This window comes from Camelus ferus, chromosome 10, assembly GCF_009834535.1.
Source record: "Camelus ferus isolate YT-003-E chromosome 10, BCGSAC_Cfer_1.0, whole genome shotgun sequence".
Classification (NCBI taxonomy): Eukaryota; Metazoa; Chordata; class Mammalia; order Artiodactyla; family Camelidae; genus Camelus; species Camelus ferus.
Window position 1 is genome coordinate 71,104,911 of NC_045705.1, and position 13,014 is coordinate 71,117,924.

The 13,014-nt window shown below is 53.8% G+C and overlaps 1 protein-coding gene across 1 annotated transcript; it reads right to left on the reverse strand.

The window, feature by feature from the left end:
- Positions 1 to 1,324: 1,324 nt before the first annotated feature.
- Positions 1,325 to 12,114, reverse strand: LOC106729974. The gene is made up of 5 exons (XM_032490524.1): positions 12,102 to 12,114; positions 11,685 to 11,869; positions 10,885 to 11,318; positions 1,952 to 2,061; positions 1,325 to 1,533 (listed from the first exon to the last, which is right to left on the reverse strand). Exons 1-5 carry the CDS (start codon positions 12,112 to 12,114, stop codon positions 1,325 to 1,327), a joined length of 951 nt encoding a protein of 316 aa, XP_032346415.1.
- Positions 12,115 to 13,014: the final 900 nt, after the last annotated feature.

The following is a 13,014-nucleotide window of genomic DNA, read 5'->3' on the forward strand; positions in this document are numbered from 1 at the left end:
ATAAATACCCAACAAATAGATCTGAAGAAGGAATCGCCCTCCCTCCCTCTTCCTGTTGCCAAGTAAAATCAGCCCTCGCCGTCTGCCTCCGCTTGGGTTAAATCACGAGCCGCTGTGGCCGCCGACCCCCAGCGCTCCCGGGGAGGACTGCAGGCTGGGGTCAGGAATGAGGCCTCTGCGCTCTGGGACAACGGGTGAACAGGCCTTCAGATAGTTAGGCATTTTCAGGAGATTTTAGGAGCCACATACTTGCATCTCCCCATATCTAGAGAAGCACTAAAATCATTAAGGGGACACCTGCTCCTCGAGCCCAGCGGCAGCCTCGGCCCCCGTGTGTGCTCGGCTGCACGGCCCCTTCACGGAAGTCACACGTGACACCGGTTCTCCCCCGGCCGCTTTGGAACAGGTTCTTGGCGCTTTCTGAGATGCTGTCTCCCGGGCTGTAGTCCTCATTTTGCCCCAGATGAAACTTAGCCCACAGCTCTCACGTTGTGTGACTTCATTTCAGTTGACACTGTGCTCCTCTGGACGTGCCCCTGGGTTCTCCACAGCTTAGGGGGCGTCATGGGACTCCCCCGTCCTCCCCCCACCTCGCTGTGCCTGGGTTGGCCCTGGCCACTTCCCTTATGACCTCCAGCCCGCCGTCCAGTGTAAAAGGATCAGGACCAAGCGGCTGAAGGGGGAGCAGGTCTAAAGGGTGTGCCCTGGCGTGTGCGTGTGCGCGTGCGCATGTGTGTACATGTGCAGGCGTGCGGGGGGGGGGTGTTGTGCAGCCAGCCCCAGCCTCTCTCGCCTTGACCTCAGTGGCCAGAGTCCTCTGGGCCCCCATCCACTTACAAACCCACCACCCACTCCAGCCTGACTCCTTCTCTGCGGACATTGGAAACCCACAGAATAGTCTTTCTTGACCATGTGCTCTCAACTCCACCACCAGCGTGGGTGCAGAGCTCAGGGTGTCTCCCCAGGGCTCCCCTCCTACAGAATAGAGACCAGCTCAGACAGTGGGGGGCGGGGGCATGAGGGGAAGGCCGAGTCCCCAACACCAAAATCCCAGGCCCACAAGACTGGCTCCTTCCATGTTCCCTGAGGGGGAGGGGACAGCTGGGGCAGGAATGGGGGGCTCCTTCGAGTCAGTGTCCTCTCCCACACCCCACCTCCCCCACCTCCACGGTGTCCACCTGCCGAGGCGGCCGCCCAAAGGCAGGGCTCAGGGCTGGTTTCTGGGACAGAAAGACAGGCTCCCGGGAGGGCAGCCAGAGAGCCCTGGAAAGAGGCAGAACGTTTCCATCACTGATGGGAAACGTTCTGCCTCTTTTCACATCCATTAGGCCACAAATGCAAGAACAAAGAAGCCCAAACACAGACAAACCCCCGCTGGGACGCATCCCAGGGACATGCAGGGCACCCCAGACAAGGAGAAAAGGAGCAAGGGGACCCGTGAAGCAGCCGGAGGGAACAAGACAGATCGCCTGCAAAACAGCAGCGCTGGGCTGGCAGGTCCTTCTCGCCCAAATGGTGGCATGTCTTGGTGACCTGCGGGAAAAGAAACATCTCTTAAGACAAGAACCAAAACAAACCAACACAACTTCTTAAATACAGTTTTAAAACTGCACTTCTTAAAACTTCTTATAACATGCAGGAAAGTGCACAAGACAAACCAAAATAAAATGTACGGTTTGATGGGTTTTTATAAAGCAGACACCCATACAACACAAAGAAGGGGTGCCTTGCAGAGACCCCGCGGTGACCACAGCCCGAGTGACCAATGTGCTGCAGTCGCCCCAGGACGTCGTGTCTTCCAGCTGAGCACGCGACCCCCTGCACCCAGCTCTCTCTGGGTGGGGCCCCTCGAGTCTTTGTGGCCGGGCGGTGCTCCATTGTGCAAATATATCAGCTTCTCAGTTGTTACACTGTTAACAGACACGTGCAGGGCTCCCCAGTGGGCACTCACCATGATGCTTCAAGGCTCCTGTGCCGTCCGGGACAGGTGGGCCATTCTCCCCCCGGGCCCGCGCTGCAGACTGCAGTCGCCGGGTTGGAATGTGAACGGGTCTTCCACCCCTACGGAATGCCAGGCACTGTCACCCCTGAGCAAAGCATGCGTCCCCCAGCTTCGTGTCCCCCCCTCCGTGCAGCCCTCGTGGCGGGCGTGCCGTGATGCCCTGGGGTGGTTTTAGTCTGTGCCTCCCTGACCAGCCCTGAGTGTCTTTTCCATTTGGACATCCTCTTTTGCTAAATGCCTGTTTTCTTACCTGGACCATTTCTTTTCCACCGGGATGTCCATTTCTTAGTCGTTTGTAGGAGTCCTTTTGCATCTTACACCTGTCCTCTGAGGTTCTCTGCTTCGAAGATGGCTTCTCCACTTCACTCTCCACTTCTCCTCATGCTCTCAGGGGCATCTTTTTAAAACTGTATTGTTTGTTATTGAAGTAGAGTTGATTTACAGTGTTGTGTGAGTTTCTGGTGTACAGCATAGTGATTCAGTTACATATATATTCTTCTTCATATCCTTTGTCATCATAGGTCACTGCAAGATACTGAATATAGTTCCCTGTGCTGAACGGTAGGATCTTGTTGTTTATCTGTTTTATGAATAGAAGCGTGTATCTGCAGATCCCAAACTCCTAATTTATCTCAGGGGCATCTTTATGAACAAAAGTTTCCAATTTCAAAAGAGTCACAATTACCAACACCTTCCCTTTGCTTAGGGCTTTTCTCCGCAGGACACAAACAGAAATAACACAAAGAAACACGAGAACAGGACCCTGGGCTCCCCTCCTCCAGCGGGCACATCAAAACTGCAACTATTACAGAGCAGCTATTCATGAGAGCAGCAAGACCCTCTGCGGCCAGAGACGTAGAGGAAGAACCAGCGAAACAGGTGGGAGGGGCGGAGACCCGGCGCAGTCCAGACCCACACCCTGGGGGCGCCCCCACCCTGAGAAGCGCCCGCAACCGGGAGGATAATTACAGCCACAGAGGTTCTTCCCAAGGAGCAAGGAGACCCAGCCCCATATCGGGCTCCCTAGCCGGGGGGTCCTGCACTGGGAAGACGAGCACCCAGGATGTTTGGCTCTGAAGTCCTGTGGGGCTTACCATCGGGAGTCCTGAAGGGCTAAGGGAAATAGAGACTCCAGTCTTAAAAGGCACGCACAAAATCTCACATTCTCTGGGACCCAGGTCAGAGGCAGTAAGTTGACTGGAGCCTGGGTCAGACCCACCTGACCTAAAAGTCCAGAATCAGATGGCTTCACAGGCGAATTCTACCAAACATTTAGAGAAGAGTTAACACCGGTCCTTCTCAAAATATTCCAAAGACTTGCAGAGGAAGGAACACTTCCCAACTCATTCTATGAGGCCACCATCACACTGATACCAACACCAGACAAAGATATTACAGAAAAAAAAATTACAGGTCAATATCACTGATGAACATGAATACAAAAAAACCTCAGCAAAATATTAGCAAACTGAATTCAACAGCACACTAAAAGGGTCAAATACCATGACCCAGTGGGCTCTATTCCAGGGGTGCAAGGATGGCTCAGTATTCACAAGTCAACCCACTCCAGAAAGTGGGTTATAGAGGGAACATACCTCAACATGTTACAGACCGTATGTGACAAGCCCACAGTTAACATCACACTTAGTGGTGAAAAGCTGTTCCTCTAAGATCAGGAATAAGACAAGGATGCCCACTCTCGCCGCTTTTACTCAACACAGTCCCAGCCACAGCAATTAGACAAGAAAAAGAAATAAAAGGAACCCAAATTGGCAAGGAAGCAGCAGAACTCTCACTGTCTGCAGATGACATGATGTGATACATAGAAAACCCTAAAGACGCCACCAAAATACCGCTGGAGCTCATCCTGAACTCAGTAACACAGCAGGACACAAAAGTAAGACGCAGAAATCTGTAGTGTTTCTCTACACTAACAACAAACTACCAGAAAGAGGCATTAAGAAAACCCTCCCATTCAAAATCGCACCAAAAAGAATAAAATCCTGGGGAATAAATCTAACGAAGCGGGTGAAAGGCCTGTACTTGGCAAAGCACAAGACGCTGATGGGAGAGCTGAAGACGACAGAAACGGGTGGAAGGACAGACCGTGCTCGTGAACTGGAAGAATTAACATCGTTCAAACGTACATAGCACCCAAGGCACTCTACAGATGGCTGGACCCACACCGGGGGTTGCAGCCTAGCGTGGTGGGGGACGGGCACCAGTGTTGAGGGGAGGCTGGTGGCCGACGAGGGAAGTGGTCAGATTAGCAAGAGCACCACAGCTGGCGGGAGTCGGGTGTTGGCAAGGAGGGCAAGGGACGTGGAAGGCAACGCACCTGAGGTGCTGCGTGAGATCGGAGGGGTAGGTGTGTCTTCCAGCTCTCCCCGCTAAGGGCGTCTGCGGCATGCCAACGGCAACAAGGCCACCCAGCCAGCACCCAGCGGGCAGCCACCACCGACAGGAGCCCGAGCTCCCAGGGGACGTCCAGGGCTGTGACCGCAAGCACGGGCTGGTCTGGCCCATCCTGCACTGGGAAGCAGGAAAGGGCTGAAGGATGAGGAGGGCGTGTCCAAAACACACAGGAGCCACCTCCCAAATCCAGGCCGATCTGAGCATCAAAGCAAACAATATTAGCACCAATTATAATCTTTTGAATAAAATAGGAAACTGGGAATCCATAGTGATTAATAAATAAATAATCTGGGGGTTTAATAAGCTCTGGGATCCTTAGCTTCAAAGAACCATCCCGGAGAATAATTATAACGACCAAGGGAGAAGTAGGTACTGTTACAGGCGGAGAGCCCAGAAGGCCCCACTTGCTCTAACGATCAGGATGCCCGACCAGGAGGGGGCGAGATCGGAATTATCCACCCCTGGATGGGATGCCCTGAGAACACAGCCTCCCTCGTGTGGACCGCGTGCCTCCCCAAGTTCAAATGCCCCAGCGTGAGGACCTGGGGAGGTGGGGCTGCAGGGAGGTGACGTGGGTTAGATGGGCTCCCGAGGGTGGGCCCGCTGGGCGTGCTTAGCGCCCTTATGAGAAAAGGGAGAGACAGCAGACCTCCTTCTCCTGCACTCAAGGACCCAGCGAGAGGGGCTGGCCACCTGGACCCCAGCCCCTGGCCTCTAGGGCCTCCAGGGAGAGGAGCAGTCTGCTGGTAGGCCGCCCGCTCTGCGGCGTCCCGTTCCAGCAGCCTGTACAGGAAACCTGCCTTCGCGCGGCTCCCACACTCACGGCACCTCTGACACTGGATGTGTGAGAGCTTTTCCCACACCAAGCAACTGCACGACACCAGCTGGGTGTCCTACGATTTAACTCAATTCTCATGCTGTCCACCTAGAGACAGCGGTGATCCCACAGGCAAAGGGTTCATTCCCACGAGATGTTCCCACTTCAGGTGCCCATGGCCAGTCCCAGTGGCCACCTGTGCTTCTGGCCCGCTGACTCTAAATCAGAGGTCTCCGCTCCGCGACCCCCTCATTGGTTTCGGTTAATTTGCAGGAGGGGCTCAAAGAACTCAGGAAAACAGTTACGCACCGATTACCAGTTTGTGGTAAAAGGATGTGATGAAGGATGCAGACAGACATCGCAATGGAAGAGCCGCAAGGGGCCGGGTACGTGGGCGCCGGGCAGCTCTCCAAACCTCACGCTCCCGGGATTTCACGGGGCCTTCCCCACGCGGTATGAGCAATCTTTAGCCCGGCCTCCAGCCTTCTCCCCGCTCTGGAGGGTGGAGGATGGGGCTGGGAGCTCCGAGCTCCTAATCACAGCTTGCTCTCTCTCGCTGACCAGCCCCACCCAAGAGCCCACCCGGAGTCCCCTCTTACAACAAAAGACCCACCTGTTACCCAGGAAATCCCCTGGGATTTAGGAGTGCGGTGATGGGGTCAGAGAGAAATGCTAGCAGAAGCTCCTGGGTTCGTATCTCCCAGGGTTTCAGGAGCTCCGGGCCAGCCCGGCTGATGAGACACCTCCGAAAACGCACAGCCAAGCACAAGGCAGACCCAAGCTGAAGGACAGTAAAAATGCAGCTGTCCTGACGACAAGTGCCTTCTGTGCAGCACAGGAAACTACTCAATATCTTACAGTAGCCTATAACGAAAACGAAAACGAAGACCAAAAAAAAAACGAACATATGCACGGATGCGCGTGACTGGGACCTTGTGCCGGGCGCCAGAAGCCGGCACGCTGCAAACTCACTGTACTACGGAAAACAGGGTAGCGGTCCTGGGAGCTTCAGAAGCACGAAGGCCGCGGGAGCCAGGGGAGACCGAGGAACTCTTCCGACACAAGAGCCGTGAAAACCAGAGAGTATGTATAAACATTCCCACTCTGAGGCTTGCGTCTTCAGCCTCTTAACATCATCTTTTGATAAACTACAGTTACTGTTTTTCACATCCCATTCGTAAGTTTCTCCTATAGGCTTGATGTTTTTGTCACTGTGATAGCCATCCTGCTGTTTTTTATTTTTCCCATCCCCCCACGGTCCTGAAGGTCTTCTCCTCGTTTGCAGTAACAAGTTCATGTTGTTCTGTGTTGAGGTCTACGACACATCGTGAATTAGTCTCTGTGTACGGTGTGAGGCAGGGATCAGAGGACACCCTGAGGTTCCCCAGACCCCCTTGCATCATCCCCACCATTTCTTTTTTATTTTTATTTATTTATTTTTGTGGTCTACTTTTTTTCAACTTTTTTGAGGGGGCAGATAATCAGGTTTTTGTTTTTTTTTTAATGGAGATGCTGGGGATTGAATGCAGGACTTCATGCACGCTAAGTATGCACTCCATCACGGAGCTACACCCCCCCCCACTCCCACCATTTCTTTGCGCTCCTTCCTGAGCTCCCAAAGACCCCACAGCTGGGACAGTTTTGGGGGCTGCCCTGGGGCCACCGAGCTGCTCTGCACCCATGAAGAGCCTGATGCGTCTGGTCCCACCGCCTTAACCCACGCCAGACCTCCAGAGCCCTGCTCCACGTCTGAGTGGAGTCGGTGATGGGAGCCCCCCGAGGAGGCCTGAGGCCCACCACACTCTCCCTCCAAGCCCGCTTCCCACCTCCCAAGGAAGCCCCTCCCTTGTGCACCCAGGTCTCCCTCCTGGGGTTCTGCGCCTGGGAAGGCGGGACCAACATGGGGGCAAAGGGAGCACTTTCCTCCCTTACACAGAAAGAAAGTCCTTTTTTCTGGCTCCTTTTAAGGTTTTCCTTGACCTTGGTTTTCAGCAGCGTGTCCCTGGAGCCCTGGTTGGTGGTGGTGTTGCCCTTGTGGCTTTAAACGCACACTGTCTGGCCCCCCAGAGTCCTGACGCTGCAGTTTGAGGGCTTGCCTCTGTCTGGGAGAAGACCCGGCGCCTTGGCTCTGTCCCGTGCTGCCCCCGCCTCATGCCCCCTGTCCGGCGGCTTCGGCCCCGTGCGCCTTAGGCACGGGGCTCGCCCCACGTCTAAGGTCCGCTCTTCTCCGATTGTCACACTCTTCACTCTGTGCCTGGTTTTGATCTTTTCTCTTCATTCTCTGGAGCTCGCGAACTCTGTCTTCTGTTGTGCTCAGGCAGCTGCTCAGCACACGCAACGCACTTTTTATTTTGGTTACTGGATTTTCAGTTCAAGAATGTTCATTTGTTTTTCCTAGATTCCAGTTTTCTGGGGAGATGCTTTGTCCCCTCCTCTGTTTTCTCTCGTGTTTCACTTACAGCTGGAGTTTTGATCCGTGTCTGCGTTCACTCCTGGTGCCCTGGCTTTGGTGTCTGGCCGTCATCACTGATTTGGGTCCATCTGCTCTTTGTTTTTTGTCATGCTCCCTGCACTGTGCACAAAGGCCCAGGCCCTGAGGGGCAGGGATGCTGTCTCCCCCAGGGATGCTGGGCTCACCGTAACCTCTCCCCATGTGGCCAGACAGAAGTCCCAAGGGGGATCACTCGTCTGAGGTAGCCCCACCCTCTCTGGGGAGGCCGTGAGGTTTCATTCAGCCTCTTGGAAATTTCCATCCTGCCATCCCGGCCTGTGTGGGCACTCAGCAAGTGGCCAGTGGCCAGGCAGGCTCTGCCTTCCAGCCCATCACCGGACCACAAGACCCCGCTTCCCTGGGAGAGTCCCGGTTCCCTGGCACAATCCTGGGCGCCACCCCACCCCCCGCCCCAGGGACCAGCCCCGAGAGAAGCAGGCCAGTTACATCGACTGCGTGGAGAAGGCTCTTGCTCCCCGGAAGGGGCCCCCGTGGTCTCCACTGCTTCCAGGACTTGCGAGTGTCGCACGTGTCTGGAATCCGTGTTTGCTCTCCTGGCCGCAGCATCTTGACCTAACGGGGCACATGCACCACGGCTCAGAGAAGCAGGTGTCTTCCGTGGTGCCTCTTCCTCTATTAGCAGTTATTAATTTACCAGTCTATAAAACCACCTGCCATCTTCATCTCTTTGCTTTTCACATTTAAATATGTAATCCACCTGTGTGTGTAGAACGATAGAGGTGCGTTTCATCTCTCTCTAGTTTTTGGAAGCTGCCCTTTCTTTATTCTTTCCGGCGGCATCTCTGTCAGGTCCTGAGGGTCCGTTTATGGAGGCGTCTGGTTCTAGGTTCTCTATTTGGTCTGTCTGGCCCTGAACCGATACCACAGACTCTGAATTGCTGGAGTTGCATCGTGAGTCCCAGTGTCCGCCGGCCTTCTCGCCGTCAAGGATCAGCTCGAGAATTTCTGGGCTTGTTCTGCTTTCGATAGTCATTCAAAATAATTTAATTCTTCTTCCTTTTATTGAAGCACTGTTGATGTGCTGTGTTTCAGACATACAGTGAAGTGACTCAGTTACCCACACAGACGCGGTCTTGTTCACTTCCTTTTCCATGACAGGTTATTACAAGCTAGTGAACACAGCTCCCTGTGCTCCACAGTAGGGCCCTGTCATCTGTTTTATATACAGTGGTTTGCATCTGCTAATCCCCAACTCCTAACTTATCCATCCTCTGCCTTTCCTCTTTGGTAACCATGAGTTTGTTTTCCATGCCCGCGAGTTTGTTGCTGGTTTGTAAATAAGTTCATTTGTGTCATTTTAAATGTTTTCAGGTTTTCAGGTTGGATGTTTGCTGTTCTGTAGACACAATGGCTCAGTGTCGGCTTCAGTGTTTCACAGTTTACCCAGATGCTCAGCACCAGCTAGACACAGCCTTGTATCGCATACACCTGATACCACGTAATATTTGTCTTTCACCGTCTGGAGAGTCGTTTCATTTTAGAATCGACTTGTCAAGGAGGAAAAAGCTGATTGGGACTATGGTTAAATCTACAGGCGCATTTGGGAAGAACCTGCACTTGCGTAACACGCTGTCTCCCAGATCTGTAAGCATGCTGCAGCCTTCCCCTTCTTTGAGCTCTCCCCAACGCGCTCTGCAGTTTTCTGTGCGGAGGTCATGCACAGATACTTGATTTGTATCATACATGTCACAGTTTGAAATATTCTTTGCTGAATGTTTGTTGCTGTTGCAAAGAAATGCAACTGACTTTTAAAGAATGACCATGGGGCCCACATCCTTATAAAAGTGTTCTCATCATCACAATGGCTTTTGTAAGCTCTGGGTTTTCCACACACACACAGTCGTAGCACACAGTCACATGAATAATCAGGTTTACTTCTTCTTTCTGATCTGCATGCATTTGATTTGTTCTTCCTGACTCACTGCGCTTTCTAGGACTTCAGTTACAGCGTGAGGCAGAGGTCCCGAGGGAAGGGTTTCCTTTGCGATCCTTATCGCAGAGGTGAGTCTGTCCGGCTGTTTAATTTCGGGTGATGTTTGCTCTAGGTATTTGCAGACCTCTCGTGTTAGTTTAAGGAACTTCCTTGTTCCTTATAATATGCTAATATTGACATTTTTACCACGATGCCATAAGTATGAAAAACTTCACCCTCTGCAAAATCATGGAATGAAAATAACACAGCCAACAGGAGGGTGGACTCTGGGGGCAGACCACTCAAAGCCTGTGGGGCTTTATGACCCGAGCAAAGAATGGCCAACAGCGTCATCCAGGCCCACCGTCACCTTCACCGACATCGTCGCCATCAGCTGGGACCTCAGCTGGCCTCCCCTGCAGCCTTCAGCCCTGGCCCAGGTTTCTTATTTTAACCACTGGGTCCTTAAAGGCATTCACTCCAGATTTCACCAAACTCTTAACATCTGGCCCAGAGCACAGACATTTTCAGCCTTTTTTTAACACAGAGGAAAGCATCTCCCCAGCATTTCCATTTGCGCTCCGGCTTCTCCAGACAGCTTAACACCAGGGATGCTGGAGACCCCCGGGGCGGCACCCAGCAGCTCGCGCTGGGAGACTCTCCTCCAGGGCTGTCAGCTTCCCTCCAGGCCTTCCCAGCTCCCAAGACTTTCTCTATAAATGTGAACATGCCCACCTCAGTCATTTACACTGTTACCAGGCTGGGGAAAATGGGTCTAAACGAGCATCATTGTCAGGAGGAGGGCAGAGCGCAGTGGCAGAGCGCATGGCTGGCACGCACAAGGTCCTGGGTCAGCCCCCAGTACTGCCATTTAAAAAGAAATTGAAATCTGCAGATACTAACCACTATATATAAAATAAACCAGTTTCTTCTGTACAGCACAGGGAACTACATTCAATATCCTGCAGTAAGCAATAGTGAAAAAGAACATGAAAACAGGTACACGTATGTCCATGCAGGACTGGAACGTGATGCTGGGCACCAGAGATTGACACAACATTGTAAACTGATGACATTTCAATTTTAAAAAATGTGGGGAAAAAAACGGGGGGGGGGGGGGGCTCAATGGTAGAGTGCGTGCTTGGAAGCACAAGGTCCAGGGTTCGGTCCCTAACAGCCAAACAAAAAGTATCAGCCCCCTGCCATCCTGACGGCTCTTTACTTACCAGCAGCGGCTCCTGAGCCGCTCTGAGCTCCACGAGCACGCACCGGCGCCGCGCGCCGCGGGCTTGCTGACGCAGGAGCGCGCGCTGCCGAGCAGGCCTTCTCTCTGGGTCGGATCGTGGGACTCCGCCTTCAATAAGTTTGTGCTGTAAGTCGCTGTATTTGATTCTCCCTGATACGAAACAACCTCGTGCGCCTGGAGCAAAGCTAAGGCGCCCAGTGGGTTCTTCCTCGAAAGCGTGGCCGCGCTTGCGGAGATCCGCTTTCTCGCCCACGTCACGCTCAGGGCTCTGCCGGGCTCGCAAGCCCGCCTTCTCACACCGTCCGCTCGGGTGTTGGCGGCAAAGCCCCGCTCGCCTTGCGTTATTCCAGGGGCTTTTGTTTGTGTTCCCCTTTGGGAGTGGTCACCGGTGCAACCACGTGGCCCCGGAGCTTTCTAAGCGGGAAGGTTTCATCTTGGCTACAGTTTCCTTCGTAGCTGCCTCTTTACTTGTCTCGTTTATTCGTTTCCACCCCCAGTGCCTCACATGAAACCCCTCGCTCGTTCGTCTGTCTTTTCTCATTTGCAGACACAGACACAACCGCCGTTCAGCCTGTGACTCTCCGCCGTAAAGGCCGCTGAGAGCTTGCACGACCTTTAGCACAGCCGTTTCTGTGGCCCCAGTCGAGCAGCCTCTCTGTCCCCAGACGTGTTCCATAAAGAAATACACGACGCGGTCTTCGGCCAGTGTGGCTTCGGACAAGGGTGCTTTTTTTCCACTCTCACGCGCAGCGTTGGGGCACGCTACATCAGACAGCTGGCGGTGAGCGCCACGTGCGGGCGAGCCCCCAGTGCTCCGTTCCGCTCCGTGCGCGGCACCAGCAGGAGGGGCGCGGGCGACACGGGCCACACCGCCCGCTCCGCCGCGTCTGTGCTCGGCGCCGCTCTCGCGGGGGCTTCTGCTCCGCCCTTCGCCGGCCCTCCTGCGCTGTCGGGCAGGCTCTCGTCTAATTTTTGTTAACGGAGGCACTGGGGACTGAACCCAGGGCCTCGTGCGTGCTGAGCATGCGCTCTGCCGCTGAGCTGGACCCTCCCCCCGTCAGTGTTTTGTACCCTTGATACACTTTTCAATGCATCACATGCCCTTGAAAAATTACTGACTTTACAGTGTCGGTGTTGGGTTCTCAATGTGACTCGTAGGTAGAATTTTTTCGCAGGGATGTCAGATCCTCCGCGTACTTGTTGGCTCCATTTTGGTGGCGCGCAACTGATCAAAGGCCCCAGCAGCTGCTCTCAAAATCTAACCCCGCACGCGCACCACAGCCCAGGCAGCCGACAGGGGGCCGACGACGGGGTTCCCAGGCAGGCCCGGCTCTCTCTCGCATGGAAGACGGTGGCTTCGGGATTCCCCGAGGTCTTGCCCAGCAGGGTCCAGCCAGGGCACGTGGGGCGGGAAAGACACCGCTCACCTGCAGCATCACAAGAGCCAGCCGGCAGGTCCTGGCAGGAGCCCGGGCAGTGCTTGTGGGATTGGTCCTTTTCCCCATTAAAATAATTGATGGGGGGGGGGGGGGGTAGAGCTCGGTGGTAGAGTGTGTGGGTGGCAGGCGCGAGGGCCTGGGTTCAGTGCCCAGCACCACCAACTAAAAGAATTAAAATGAATAAATACACCTAGTTATCCTGCCCACCTCCACCAAAAAAAAAGAAAAGAAAAGAAACCCACACACATTAAAAAAAAAAAAAAAAAAACGGAGGTGTAAGTAAGATACAGTAAAATTCAGTTCACTGACTTCTGACAAGTGTCCCATGACCTCCACCAAAAGCAAAACATAGAACAGTTTCCCCATCACAAGAAATTCCCCTGTGCTGCTTTGAGATCAAGCCCCTCTGCACCCCCAGGCCCTGGCAACCACTGACTTTTTTCTTCATTTTTCTTCCTGTTTCTGTAATACAGCTCTTTCCAGAATGCCGTGCAAGTGGTATCTCCCAGGATGCATGTCTTCTGTCCCTTGTCTCACTGGTGATGGTGGGCCGAGCTTCGTTCACGCAGCTGCGTGGGGGAGCTGTTTCTGTGTGTTGCTACGGGGCGTTAGGCTGCGCAGTGGCTCTAGCTCACCGGTCCCCAGGGGCAGGTCAGTGTGGGTTGTTCCTG